Consider the following 15,385-nt stretch of genomic DNA (forward strand, 5'->3'; position numbering starts at 1 on the left):
GTCAATCAAACACCTTGAAGATTGAACACGTTCATGCTGCATGCTTTGGACTTTTTTTCACTTCACATATCAAAGACATTTTTATGAAAGATTATTTTTCTATTATTGGCAACATAAAAGGATCGCCTCAGCTTAGCTACTCGGCCCAGGGTCTCTAATCATACCAGCAATGCTTTTAGACGTCGATAGGATGTGATCTGTTTTAAAAATCAAATTGAAAAAATGCGAATATTCGGAATTGCGAATATTCACCGCGAAATTCGAAATATAGCGCGATTTCTCGAATATGCTATATTCGAGTCGAATATTCGCAATGCGAATATTCGTGAGCAACACTATTCCTAACCTACACCGCACAGACTCCTGGGAATGTAGTGGGTGTAAGTAACTTTCCAGGAGTCTGTGCACTCTCCAGTCTCGAAGAATCATGTGACTTGGACAGTACAGGTGCTGAAACCTGATCTGAAACCTATTACACTGCTTGTGCAGCACTGAGCATGTGCGAGATCTGCAAGGCTGAAATCCAGGAAGTCATACAGTCTGGCTTCATGATGCCCACACTTAAGATGGCCCCAGTCAATTTCTATTTTATAAAGTGTCTAAATGCTGTAACAATCTAACAAAACGGACCTTAGTTTACAGGCTAACTTTACTAGAATACATTAAGCTTGTGTATTACAGGGGTATTTATATTTAAAAAGTGAAATTGTGGCCAGAACTCCGCTTTAAGCTGCTGCTATTGATTGTAATAGTAGAAGAGGTGTGCATAGTTTATTTTATTATTGAAAATACTCTTTTAGGAGTACACTTCCAGTGTACCTACGATGAGTTCCTTAAAATATGGCTGGATTGGATTACACAGAACCCAGATTAGTAAAAATTGAGTAACACAATGGGGGTTATTTACGAAAGGCAAAACCACTTTGCACTACAAGTGCACTGTAAAGTGTACTTGCAAGTGCAGTCACTCTAGATCTGAGGGGGACATGCAAGGAAAATAAGAACAGCATTTAAACATGCACATGATTGGATGACAAAATCAGCAGAGCTTCCCCTCATTTCAGAGTTTTCCCTCAGATTTACAGTTATCTACAGCGATTGGACTTTCTTTTTTATCCAAAATTCTTTTATTACTTTTTTTCCAAAAGTGATTGGACTTTCAATTGCACTTTCAAGTGTACTTGCAGTGCACTTGTAGTGCAAAGTGGATTTGCCTTTTGTAAATAACCCCCAATCTTTCAAGTGTAGCGGTGTGTTGCTATGCGTTACTAACATCCACGCATGTTCACCTTGCTGCCAGACATCCATATGTCACACTTGTAGACAATGAAAAGTCTTTTGCTTTGTTTTGTTGTTTTATTTGGGAGATTGAACTTGGTTGGGGGAAGGGATATGGAATGCCTATAGAACAAACAGTTTTTTACCATGTTAGAGCGAATCCAGCTTTACATGGACGAATGGTTTACTCATTATCTTTACAAACGATATAGAGGTTAATACGTTACACGCCTCAAATGGGATAAAATGGCGGACCCTTATCCTGACAGACTTTTCACCTCAGAACTTTCCCGCCTTTGCACTCTCCACGCAGATGTTTACCTCAGGACACTTCTCCTCCTGCACATCACTTTCCTGTCACAGATTAGGCTGGGTTCACACTACGATTTTCCCGTCCGTCAGCCGCATACGATTTCAGTATTGAAAACGTACAGGAAAACGCATACATAGACAATGCATTGCAAATCGTATGCACTCAGATGCATCCGGGTGCGTACGATTTGCTGGTAAAACGTTTTTTAACAGTACGCAAAACCGTGTTCAACCACGGTTTTGCGGCCGTTTTTGAAACCGTATGGCAAACGCATACGTTTTTTTTTAACATTAAAGTCAATGGAAAACGCACATATGTGCGGTTCCATACGTTTACGTCCGTTTCAGCCGCATACGTTTTTTCATATAAATCGTATGCTGCTGACGGACGGGAAAATCGTAGTGTGAACCCAGCCTTAGTACTCCTGTCCCACCATTTTCAGTCCACTAGGCCTCGCTCTGAATAAGTCCTAGTAGTTTCAATTGATGATCCTGAATAGGCCAGGGGCCTGTTCCAGGACACCTCTCCATGAGGAGGAGTAAGGAGAGGCTCCCTCCCAGCTCACAAGCTCCTCCGCCGGATCCACCCCCCAGATGGGGGTGTCTCACCAGCACGCAGTCTAGAGATCCATCCAGCAGTTCATCTGGTCGAAAACTCCCCTAACGTCAATATTCATTGTGATAAATATTGCAGAATCAATTTTTTTTGAGAATTCGATTTTTTTTCCTCCATGCGATCAATTAAGCAAATAAGTCATGTGACCATCTTATCGAATACGGTAACTTATTGAATTGACCCCTATATTTATTAAGCAGTGATTGTAATAGCCAACCAAACATTCACTGCAGGTGTATCTTTTAGGTGCATGTGTTTAAAATGACAGTACCGTAATTGGTTCACCTGCAGAGAATGTTTGCTTTATAAAAAATGCATCCATGTGTACTGTATTCTCATAGTATTTACTATGCACACAAATATTATAGTGAACATGTGACTATTTTGCTAAAAAACAATGTTTACCTGCTCTTCCACCTGAAAGTATGCCAAGTAAGTGGTGGCATACCAAGAATTTAATTGTATATTTTCTTTTATCTTTTTCAGAGCAGTCTTATATCAGTTAATCATTTGAATTCACTTTTTATAGAACAAATATATACATTAAAAAGTATATACTGTATATTACATAACATGCTTTTGCTTTTAACGCATGTGCAAACATGCACACTTTGCCTATGACAAGAATGGATGCTGCTACTTGTAAATACTTGAAAGAAAGTGGCATACAGGTGTTGCTTTTATATCTGGCATAAATGCACCTTTTACAGTAAGCAATTATGTATTTGACCATCACTATAATTGTTTATACTGTGTATATATTAAATGATTTCCAAACTTAGACTGGGCATAGGCAGCATATGAGTTTATTAAGAATATCTACAGTTTTAAACAGGGTTTTCTGCTTGTATAATGAAGATATGGAATATAAGTGATATACCCTATGATCAGTTTCCTGGCTGACACAGTCATAATTAGTATAGCTTTGCTGCCATCTTCTGTTTACTATGAACAGTGCTTCAATATGAGGGTTTATTCTTTCTTTTTTTTTTTATAGCTAAAACAAAGTGAAGCAAATGCTGATACAAAAGAAAAATTGCCACTGCGTCTACGTATCTTTGAAAAATTCCCCAACAGGCCACAGATGGTGAAGATCTCTAAACTTCCTTCTGATTTTACTGTACCAAAAATAAGGTAAATAATCTTTTTATTTTCATGCATTCCCAAGAAGCAGTGTCACATTCAGACTCTTGACTATTTGTGGACTAAGACAATTAATCTAAGGATATATAAACCCAAGAAAAAAATTTAATATAGTGTGGCTTACCAATCTATAGATGTAGTGGCTGCATTTGTTTTCCTTGTTTTTTTTTCTTTGTATATTTCATGCAAGTACAAAAAAAACTGTTGATTATGTGTCTTTGTAGCATCTTGTGCGCTGAACTGATATCTCATATAATGTTAACAGTTTTCCCAGTGATTTTCTGTGAACTAAAAAACGTTCTATGTAATGGAGATTTGGAGAGGAAGGTGTTTGTAGTCCAAAGGAACAGAGCAGCCCAGGGTGACAACACTGCTCCTCCATAGATACAGTTTGATGAGTAAGCGTTGTCACCCTAAGAAAGGAAGAATGGGCCAGATTCTCGTACATTTGCGGCGGCGGAACGTAACCCGTTTACGTTACACCGCCGCAAGTTTTCAGTGTAAGTGCCTGATCCACAAAGCACTTACCTGTAAACTTGCGACGGTGTATCGTAAACACGTCCGGCGCAAGCCCGCCCAATTCAAATGGGGTGTGTACCATTTAAATTAGGCGTGCTCCCGCGCCGGACGTACTGCGCATGCTCAGTTTAGAAATTCCCGCTGTGCTTTGCGCGATGTGACGTCATTTTTTAGAACGGCGACGTGCGTAGCGTCCATTCGTATTCCTGGACTTCTTACGCCAAAACAAAAAAAAATTGAAATTCGACCCGGGAATGACGGCCATACTTTAACATGGCTCGACTAAAGTTAAGCCATGTTAAAGCAGGTGTAAATTTGCGACGGGAAAAAATTACTAGCGACGACGTAACGAATTTGAAAACCGTCGTGGATTGCCGTAAATGCTCATTAGCATACCCGACGCAGGAAAACAACGCAAACTCCACCCAGCGGCGGCCGAGGTAATGCATCCTAAGATCCGACGGTGTAAGTCAATTACACCTGTCGGATCTTAGGGCTATCTATGCAGAACTGATTCTATGAATCAGTCGCATAGATACTCTGAGAGATACGACGGCGTATCTCTTCTGTTAATCTGGCCCATGTTACTGGCAGGATTACTAGGTGAAAATGAAAGCGAAAAAAAACTAATGCCACCACCACATCTAAAGGCTGGTAAGCTGCAATCTACTGTATTACATTTTTGTTTTTGGGTTTACCTATGCTTTAAAGGGTAACTCCACTGTGTGGGGGAAAAAAGTTGCAAATAAAGAAAAAATAATACAGTGTGTACCATTGCGATACAAGTCATATTGTAATTGAATGTTATTAAAACGTACCTCTCCTTTTCAATCTGCAGCCGCTGTAATTTTCTATAAATGCTTTGCAATATGGCTACCTGGAGGTGTGTACAGAACACCCCCAAAAACATAATTTCCTGCTTGTGTGATTGGCTCACCAATTTTCACAGAAATCTGCCCTACGATGCAAGTCAGATTTCAGGCATCCCCTGGAAAAAATATGTAATTTTTGGTGAGATATTTACAATAGGAACACGTCTAAAGGAATGCAGGCCCAGCATATTTCCTCATTAGTGCTCTGCAGCTACCACAGCTGACAGATAATTATGAAACCACTCCCATTAGACCCACTTTGACAGAGGCACAGACAAACACACAGGTATTTCTTCAGACTGATAAAAGGTAGGAATCTGCAACAAAGGTTGTTATAATCCTTGCAATGTACATAGATCACTCAGAGGGGAATGTTTTTTTCTCAATAAAAGTGAAGTTACGATTTAAATGTTTTTTCAGAGAAGATCGTAACATGACCTTTGTTAGGCATATCTGTACAGTGGGTATTTTTTTTTTTTTAAGAAATGCTAAATTACACTTAGGTCCCATTCATACTTGGCAATTTTGAATTGTGAACGGAATGATCACGATTCTGCCCACAATTCCAAATCGCATGGCAATCGGTACAGAACTTGTGATGCGTGTCTGGGTGCATTAATTTGAAATGGCACCCCAAATGCAGTACAATTCTCCACGCAACAGAATTGTGCCGCTATTGCACCTTTAACCACTTCAGCACTGGGCATATTCTGGGACTTCTCTCCTTCATGTAAAAATCATAATTATTTTGCTAGAAAATTAGTCAGAACCCCCAAACATTATATATATATATTTTTTAGCAAACACCCTAGGGAATAAAATGGCGGTCATTGCAACTTTTTATCTTGCACGATATTTGCGCAATCATTTTTCAAACGCCTTTTTTGGGGAAAAAAACGGTTTCATTAAGTAAAAAATAACAAAACAGTAAAGTTAGCCCAATTTTTTTGTATAATGTGAAAGATGATGTTACGCCGAGTAAATAGATACCTAACGTGTCACGCTTTAAAATTGTGCACACTCATGCAATGGCGGCAAACTTTGGTACTTAAAAATCTCCATAGGCGACGCTTTCATTTTTTTTTTACAGGTTACTATTTTTGAGTTACATAGGAGGTCTAGTGCTAGAATTGTTGCACACGCTCTACGCGGCGATACCTCACATGTGGGATTTGAGCGGCATTTATATATGTGGACGGGACTTACATGGGCGTTTTAATTTATTATTTTTTTACATTTTTTTTTTTTTTATCACTTTTATTCCTATTACAAGGAATGTAAACATCCCTTGTAATAGGAATATATTGTGACAGGTCATCTTTATGGAGAGATGCGGGGTCAAGAAGTCCCCACATCTCTCCTCCAGGCTGGAAAGCATGAGATCGGGAAAACAAATTCACGATCTCATGCTGACAGCCGCGATTGCGGCTTTGTTTACTTCCGGGTACCCGGGTGTGACATCACAACGGCGCACCCGGCCTCCGACGGTCATAGAGATGGCTGGTGACCATCTGGTCAGCGGCAATCTCTATTGTCGTGAGCCGGCACTAGACGATTCGTTTTCCGGGCCCCCGATGGCATGGGAGCGCCCAGAGAAGCACCGGATGGCGGCGGGAGGGGGGACGTCCCCTCCCGCCGCCAATAAGAACGATCAAGCGCTGGAACTGCTGCTATGATTGTTCTTATCATGCACAGAATCGCCGGCAGAAAACAGTGATATCTGAATGATGCCTGTAGCTGCAGGCATCATTCAGATATCACCACACAAAGTCAAGGACGTCATATGACGTCCTCGGTGTAGAAGTGGTTAAAAGTTGCATGAAGCGTGTCACTCAAAAAGGAGAAACAAACGTGCAAAGGCCAGCCCATTGAAGTGAATGGGCTTTCCTATGCGCGACACATGGAATCGTGTGAAAATATCCTACACAAAACCACGAACAGGAATGCTTAAATAAAAAAAAAATGAAAATATTGTACCTGCTGGGTGTCTATAGTATGCCTGTGAACACGTCTTTGATAACCCAGGTCTTGCCCCAGGGAACATGTATCAATGGAAAAAAAGTTTTAAAAACGTTCGTTTTTTCTGGAGCAGTGATTTTAATGATGCTTAAATTAAAAAAAAAAAAATGAAAAATTCCTTTAACCACTTGACCACTGGGCGCTTAAACCCCCTTAATAGCCAGACCAATTTTCAGCTTTCGGTGCTTTCACATTTTGGGGTATTGCAGAGTATTGCGCAGGGGGTATTGCAGAGTATTGCGCAGGGGGTATTGCAGAGTATTGCGCAGGGGGTATTGCAGAGTATTGCGCAGGGGGTATTGCAGAGTACTGCGCAGGGGGTATTGCAGAGTACTGCGCAGGGGGTATTGCAGAGTACTGCGCAGGGGGTATTGCAGAGTATTTTGCAGGGGGTATTGCATAGTATGGGTATTGCAGAGTATTGCGCAGGGGGTTTTGCAGAGTACTGCGCAGGGGGTAATGAAGAGTATTGCGCAGGGGTATTGCAGAGTATTGCACAGGGTATTGCAGGGATGGCTGAGCAGGGATGGCTGGATCTGTGACTGCAATAGTCGCTGCTGACACCCGCTCTCTCCTCTCACACTGTACCGATCGGTACAGAGAGAGGAGGGAGGAACCGGCGTCATCAAATGATGCCGGTTTCTTTACATGCGATCGCTCCGTCATTGGACGGAGCGATCAGATGGTAAACAGGCGCTATCAGCGGCAATTAACCACAATCCGTGATGAACCCGGCGGTCACGGACACTCCCGTGTGCGCGCCCCAGGGGTGTGCGGGAATAGGATTCTGAGAGGACGTCCATGGACGTCCTCCCAGAGTTAAGGAACTGCCTTGTAGCCGTAATTCGGCTATGAGGCGCGTGTTTAGAACTGTCCCTGCACAAAATGAGATTACTATAAGAAAAAGGTAATTTAAAACTGCTTGCGGCTTTAATGTAATGTCTGGTCACTGCAATATGGATGAAAATCATTGAAAAAAATAGCACAGACACAGACAGTACACACACCACGTAGCTTTAGGTGCACACTGCAGAGGACACGGGCAGTACACACTACGTAGCTTTAGGTGCAATCTGCAGAGGACACGGGCAGTACACACCGAGTAGCTTTATGTGCAAACTGCAGAGGACATGGGCAGTACACACACTACGTAGCTTTAGGTGCAAACTACAGAGGACAAAGGCAGTACACACACCACATAGCTTTATGGTGCACACTGCAGAGGACACAGGCAATACACCACGTGAGAATACTGCAGCTAGCACAATCACCTGCCTGCCAGTAAATTAGGAAGAGCTGATCTAGCTAAACTATACAGTGTATACATATATATACAACACCTGGGATGCATATATATCCTCTACACACTGTAACTTTAACTGACTAGCCTGCCTGCTCTATCTACCTACTAAAAATGGCACAAGGCCGAACTGCAGGCGGTCTTTTATAGTGTGGGGCGTGTACTAAGCCACCCTGGCTTTGACCAATTATGGTTCTCCGTTTTTTGCAAGCTGTGATTGGCCAAGCATGAGGGTCAGAGTGCATGCTTGCTAAATCATCAGCCAGCAATGCACTGCGATGCCGCAGTGAATTATGGGCTGTGAAATGTAACTCGAATTTGGCGCGAACGGCCCAAAACATTCGTAATTGGACATGAGTTCGACTCGAATACGAAGCTCATCCCTAGTATGCAACCAAACCTCGTCTTTTCCTTCTTATGTCTGTTGTTTGGAACATGCAGTATACATTAGTTGATATCGTGTGCAATGCCCTATGTACACTGCAAATCTCATAGTTATAAGCAATATCATAAAATAAGCAATAGAAGATGGCTATGATGCTATTATGTTCTTACAAACAGTGGGACCATGGAGAAGGAATGAAGCCACCCCTAACAGGAAGTTAGATCACAGCAACAAAAAAAAAAATTTGGAGATATGGGGAAAGCTAAAAGTAATGGAAGGTACATTTTTGAGTTAAGAAGACATACTAAGAGCCCTTTCACACTGTGCCGCCCATAGCGTCCCTGGTAAAACGCCGCCATTTCTACCGCATTTCGGCTGAAGCAGGTATAGCCGCGCTGTCCCATTGATTTCAATGGGCAGCAGCGGAGGAGGAGCGGTAAACACACTGCTCCTTCTCTGCACCAAAGATGCGGCTACGCTCCAGTGTGAAAGCCCCTCGGGCTTTCACAGATAATTACTGTACATGCAGCCGGTGACATCACTGGTGCATGTGCTTTGAAGGCAGGGAAGGGCTCCAGCCAGTCACAGAGTTGGATTCTACAAACCCGGAAGCAAGACAGGTAAAGATGGGAGTACCTGCTGCTCTGACATCTTGTTGCTGGAAGGGCAACTAGCAGATTATGAGATTACCTTGCAGGTTTACAACCGCCTTCAATAGAATTTTTTAAAAAAAGAGGCCCGGATTCAGGTAGATTTGCCCCTTATTTACGGAGGCGCAGGGCAGCGTTTTTGCCCTGCGCCCCCGCAAATTTACTGCGCTACCCGCGATTCACAGAGCAGTAGCTCCGTAAATTGCGTGTGCGCTGTGTAAACTTGCCCTGCGTAAGGGTGCCTAATGTAAATGATCCCGTAGGGGGCGGGAATCATTTAAATTAGGCGCGCTCCCGCGCCGAGCGTAGAGCGCATGCTCCGTCGGGAAACTTTCCCGACGTGCATTGCGGCAAATGACGTCGCAAGGACGTCATTTGCTTCAGAGTGAACGTGAATGGCGTCCAGCGCCATTCACGAATCACTTACGCAAACGACGTAGATTTCAAATATCGCGACGCGGGAACGACAGGTATCCTTTAGCATTGGCTGCGCCTGCTATTAGGATGTGCAACCTTACGCGAAACCCGACGTACGCAAACTACGTAAATTGCGTACGCAGGGCTCGCGCAACGTTGTGAATCTGTGTTAGTATGCACTATACACTGAGCACAACGGGAACGCCACCTAGCGGCCATCGTTAGAATGCAGTATAAGATATGCGTGGCATTCGTAACGCTGGGGGCAAGTAAGCAATTGCGCTGTGTAACCTATGGTTACACAGGCGCAATTGCTACTTGAATCTGGGCCAGAGTTTAGTGTGACTTAAAAGAACAAACTTGGTAAATTACTGACAGTAATCCTCTAAAAACTCAGAGCCCTCCCTTATTTTCTACACCCTGTAGTAGGCTGCCTGTGCCTGTACAGTGTACACTAACATATTACAGACTTAAATGAGGACATACATCTCTTATTTTCTGTACTGCAAAAACAACATTCACTTCAAGTTTAAAAGATGTTAGTGTGCAGGCAGCCTGACGCCAGATTTTTACCTGCCATGATGTAGACAAAGCCACCACTGTCAGAGGCTCACATAAGAAGGATAGTTCAGTTTACTGTATTTAGGTGACTAGGGAATTAGAATTTTACTGAGCTTGACCTTTAAAAAAAAACAACTGCATATTTTCTCAGTGAGCAAATATTTTAAATTATGAATGCAACATTTAAGTCATTTTTTATTTCACTCCCTCATGTTTACAATGTATCCCTTCCATAACTTTTGTTGTTTTAATAATGATCATTGTAGTCACTAGAGGGAGCTCTGTGTTTTATTGCAATCAATAATTCTCCCTGCTTAAAGTGTTTTTATCCCCACCAATGAAACTTTTATTTTGCTCCCTTGTGATGTTTTGATATATTTGTTTAATAAGTGATATAAAATACCTGTTGAGTCTTTTAGAAATCCAGTGACTTTGCAACATTTGTTATACGCTAGCTTTAGCTCTGGCTCTGCTACTGAGATCTGCTGTTATAAGCACAATCCAAATTGGACTACAGAACACTTCCTCTTTTTCGAAGATGTGTTCTGTAGTCCTAACACACTTCCTTTTTAAGGTGACTGCGCTGCTCTACTACAGATACAGTACAATATGTTGTCACCCTAGGACAGAAAGTGAATCAACAGTTGAAAGTAATGCTGCGTACACACATTCGGATTTTCCGTCTGAAAAACCTTGGATGGTTTTTCCGACGGAATTCCACTCAAGCTTGGCTTGCATACACACGGTCACACAAACGTTCTCTGAACTTTTGTCCGTCAAGAATGCGGTGACGTACAAAACTACAACGAGCCGAGAAAATTAAGTTCAATGCTTCCGAGCATGTGTTGAATTGCTACAGACGATCAAATTTTCCGATAGGATTTTTTTCAGTCGGAAGTGTTGAGAACCAGCTCTCAATCCTTTGTTGGTGGAAATTCCGACAGCAAAAGTCCGATGGAGCATACACATGGTCTGAATTTCTATTCAAAAGCTCACATTGGACTTTTGCTGTCGGAATTTGTGTGTACGGGGCATAAGTGTAAAAGACCTTTAAAAAGAAAAGTATGCAATTTGTTCCTTGCTTTAGATGCATTTAAACCACTGTAATAAAATATCAACCACACAGGGCGCACATCACTTTAAGTGGGTCATCATACACACTCACCGGCCACTTTAATAGGTACATCTGTTCAATTTCTTGGTAACACAAATTGCTAATCAGCCAATCACATGGGAGCAACTCAATGCATTTGGTCAGGAAGAACAGGAAACGGAGGCTACAATTCACACAGGCTCACCAAAATTGGACAATTGGAAGATTGTTGCCTGGTCTGATGAGTCCAATTTCAGCTGCGACATTCAGATGGTAGGGTCAGAATTTGGCATAAACGTGAAAGCATGGATCCATCCTGCCTTGTTTCAATGGTTCAGGCTGGTGGTGGTGTAAGACCCCTTTCACACTGGGGCGGTTTTCAGGCACTTTAGTGCTAGAAATAGCCTCTGCTAAGCGCCTGAAAACCGCCTCCCATTCATTGCAGCGTGGCGTCTCAACCTGAGGTGGAGCGCTTTGCCCATTGCAATAAAAGTGCTTTAAAAGCGCCAGCAAAACAGGAGTTTTTAACCTTTTTTTGGGGGTAAAACCTGCCCCGCCAGCGTCCGAAAAGCTGAACTAAAACAGCGCTAAAGCACCCGCTAAAATGAGACACGTGAGCGTCAGTGTGAAAGTAGCCTAATAGTGTGGGGGATATTTTCTTGGCACACTTTGGGCCCCTTAGTAACAATTGAGCATTTTTTTAAATGCCAAAGCCTACCGGAGTATTGTTGTTGACCATGTCCATCCCTTTATGACTACAGTGTACCCATCTTCTGATGGCTACTTCCAGTAGGTTAATGCACCATGTCACAAAGCTCAAATCATCTCAAATTGGTTTCTTGAACATGACAATAAGATCACTGTACTCCAATGACCTCCACAGTCACCAGATCTCAATCCAATAGAGCACCTTTGGGATGTGGTGGAACGGGAGATTCACATCGTGGATGTGCAGCCAGCAAATCTGGAGTAACCGTGTGATGCTATCGTGTCAATATGGACCAAAATCTCTGAGGAATGTTTCCAACACCTTGTTAAATCTATGCCATATATATGAATATATATATATATATATAATGAAAGTAAAAATATAATACTTTAACCACTTCAGCCCCGGAAGGTTTTATCCCTTTCATGACCAGGCCATTTTTTGCGATACATCACTGCATTATTTTAACTGACAATTGCGTGGTCATGTGACGCTGTCCGCTGTTCCCACCCCATCCCCTCCTCTTCCCCCCTTTCTCTTTTTACCCCCTGTTCCATATGTGTATATTTGTATATTTACTGCTGCCTTGTTACATCTGTAATTTTGTGTCTATGTGAGTTATTTACGAAAAGGCAAATCCACTTTGCACTACAAGTACAAAGTGCAATTGACATTGCACTGAAAGTGCACTTGGAAGTGCAGCCGCTGTAAATCTGAGGGGGACTTACAAAAGTTAAAAAACAGCATTTTAGGTTGCACATGATTGGATAATAAAATCAGCAGAGCTTCCCCTCATTTCAGATCTTCCCCTCCGTTTTACAGCGACTGCACTTCCAAGTGCACTTTCAGTGGAATTTCAAGTGAACGTTGCACTTGTATAGCTAGATTCAGTAAGAGTTAGGCCGGCGTATCAGTAGATATGCCGACCTAACTCGGAATCTGCACCGACCTATGTTTAAGGCCCCATACACATGATAGAATCCATCCGCTGAAAAATCCCAGCGAATGGGTTTCAGCGGATAGATCCTATGGTGTGTACACTCCAGCGGATCTGTTTCCGCGGATATTTATCCCCTGGGATGGATTCCCAACAGATGGATCCGCTGGTCTGTACAGACTCACCGGATCCATCCGTCCGAAGGGATCCCCCGCATGCGTCGTAATGATTCGACGCATGCGTGGAATTCCTTATATGACAGCGTCGCGCACGTCGCCACGTCATAATCGCGGCGACGGCGCGACACGTCATCGCCAGAGGATTTCGGCGCGGATTTCAATGCGATGGTGAGTACACTCCATCGCAGAGAAATCCGCTGAAATCCTCGAGAGGATTTATCCGCGGAAACGGTCCGCTGGACCGTATTCGCGGATAAATCCTCTCGTGTGTATGGGGCCTAAGTGTATTCTCAAACAGAGATACACTTAAACCTATCTAAGATAGGACAGCTTGCGCCGTCCTATCTTAGGGTGCAATATTTAGGCTGGCCGCTAGGTGGCGCTTCTATTGTGGTCGGCGTAGAATATGTAAATCATTAGATACGCCTATTCACGAACGTACGCCCGGCCGACGCAGTACAGATACGCCGTTTACGTAACGCATTATCAGGCCTAAAGATATTCCATCAAATAGCTGGAATAGTAATGTAAAGTATGGCCGCCGTTCCCGCGTCGAAATTCGAAAATTTTACGTAGTTTGCGTAAGTCGTCCGTGAATAGGGATTTACGTCATTTACGTCCACGTCTAAACCAATAGGCCCGTGCGGCGTACGTTGCTGCAATGCACACTGGGATATGTAGGCGGACGGCGCATGCGCTGTTCCAAAAAAACGTCAATCACGTCAGTTCAAACCAAATTAACATTAAACACGCCCCCTCAGCCTATTTTGAATTAGGCGCCCTTACGCCCGCCCGCTTTAGGCTACGCCGCCGTAACTTAGCAGGCAAGTACTTTGTGAATCATGTACTTGCCTCGCTAACTTGCGGCGGCGTAGTGTAAACACGATACGCTACGCCGCTGCAAAGTTAGGACGACCTTTGTGAATCTACCACGTAGTTTGCACTTGTAGTGCAAAGTAGATTATCCTTTCGTAAATAACCCCCAATGTCTTTACATTGCTGTTTATCTGTGCCCATTGACAGAGGAGTATGGAGTGGAGCACTTAAAAAAATTTGTTGCATCAAAATATAAACTAATAAAAAAAAAAAACACTTTGAAAAATATTTGCTTTTTACCAATATGATTATAAGCAAAACTTTCAGATAGAGAAAATCCTTACTGTCCCTGCTCAATATTACTATTAATTTATGTTAATGATTACTACTAAATATACTTTTCGGTGTGCAGAGGAGCACAAAAAAAATCTGTCCCAGGTGTCGGCTATGCTATATACACCACTGCTATCATCCTTAAGGAGGACAGTATTATAACATTTAATGAAACTCCCTGTTTAGATCCCAGGATACCTCTAGCTCAGGGATATGCAATTAGCGGACCTCCAGCTGTTGCAGAACTACAAGTCCCATGAGGTATAGCAAGACTCTGACAGCCACAAGCATGAAACCCAGAGGCAGAGGCATGATGGGACTTGTAGTTTTGCAACAGCTGGAGATCTGCTAATTGCATATCCCTGCTAGCTTATTATAATGATCTATACTGATTTAGAACATAATTGCAGAAACACAGCTATTAAGTAAATATCAGTAGTAGCACATTAAACAATGTATTTTTGACGATCATAACACACCTTAAGTAACAAAAAAATTGTATTAAAGGTATGATTTTATCTGGCTGTAATTCTTGATAAGAAATTCTTTTCCAGTAATCCAACATCATGAATTGTTGCAGTAATTCATTTCGGTGACCCATGAATCATAAAGGGGTTACGTATGATGTAACAGCAGAAATTATGTGCAGAGTAAGTTTGGTACTTTTCATAAGACAAGTCAATTATGGATTAGGAACACCTACTTATTTTGCACATGACTTGCTGCATTAGCCAGAATCCATACTCATCACCCACACACTAATGTAACATGTTTAACCCTCACCCACACTGACTATTGGCCTGTGAGATGCTATAATCAATGCCAGCATTCGGTAATAGATGCAGTTAAGAGAACATTTAATTTGAACAAAATAGGACCATGCTGTGAAGTAGTATATGAAAATGTAAATCTGTTTCACCTATGTTGTCAAGAGTTTACAGCGTTCTACTAGCCTTGGGGCTTTCTCCAGCAGCACCCCTGCTCAGTCCTTTTGTCTTGGTCCTTCTGACCATCTAACACAGTACTTGTGTTCCTGTACCTTGGCCTTTTTCCAGCTCTTTGCTGTTCTGTCACTTACTACACCTGCACTATGCTCACATACATGCTCTGGCTGTCCCATATAGCGTTTCTGACTCCTGGGGAAGGGTTTGAATCCTCCTGACTCCTATGCAGAGACCTCCTGTCTCCCGGGTGGTGGTCTGAACTATTGTCAGCTCCCTGATTGTAAGGGCTATGATCCTGCCTA

General features: G+C 42.6%; 1 protein-coding gene across 1 annotated transcript in view; it reads left to right on the forward strand.

The window, feature by feature from the left end:
- NALCN (sodium leak channel, non-selective) overlaps positions 1–15,385 on the forward strand; it is a 582,786-nt gene that overhangs the window by 359,419 nt on the left and 207,982 nt on the right. The window contains 1 exon segment of the mRNA XM_040336161.1: positions 3,204–3,340. Coding sequence (XP_040192095.1) covers positions 3,204–3,340 — 137 coding nt within the window.

The sequence above is a fragment of the Rana temporaria genome, chromosome 2, assembly GCF_905171775.1.
Source record: "Rana temporaria chromosome 2, aRanTem1.1, whole genome shotgun sequence".
In the NCBI taxonomy this organism is placed as follows: Eukaryota; Metazoa; Chordata; class Amphibia; order Anura; family Ranidae; genus Rana; species Rana temporaria.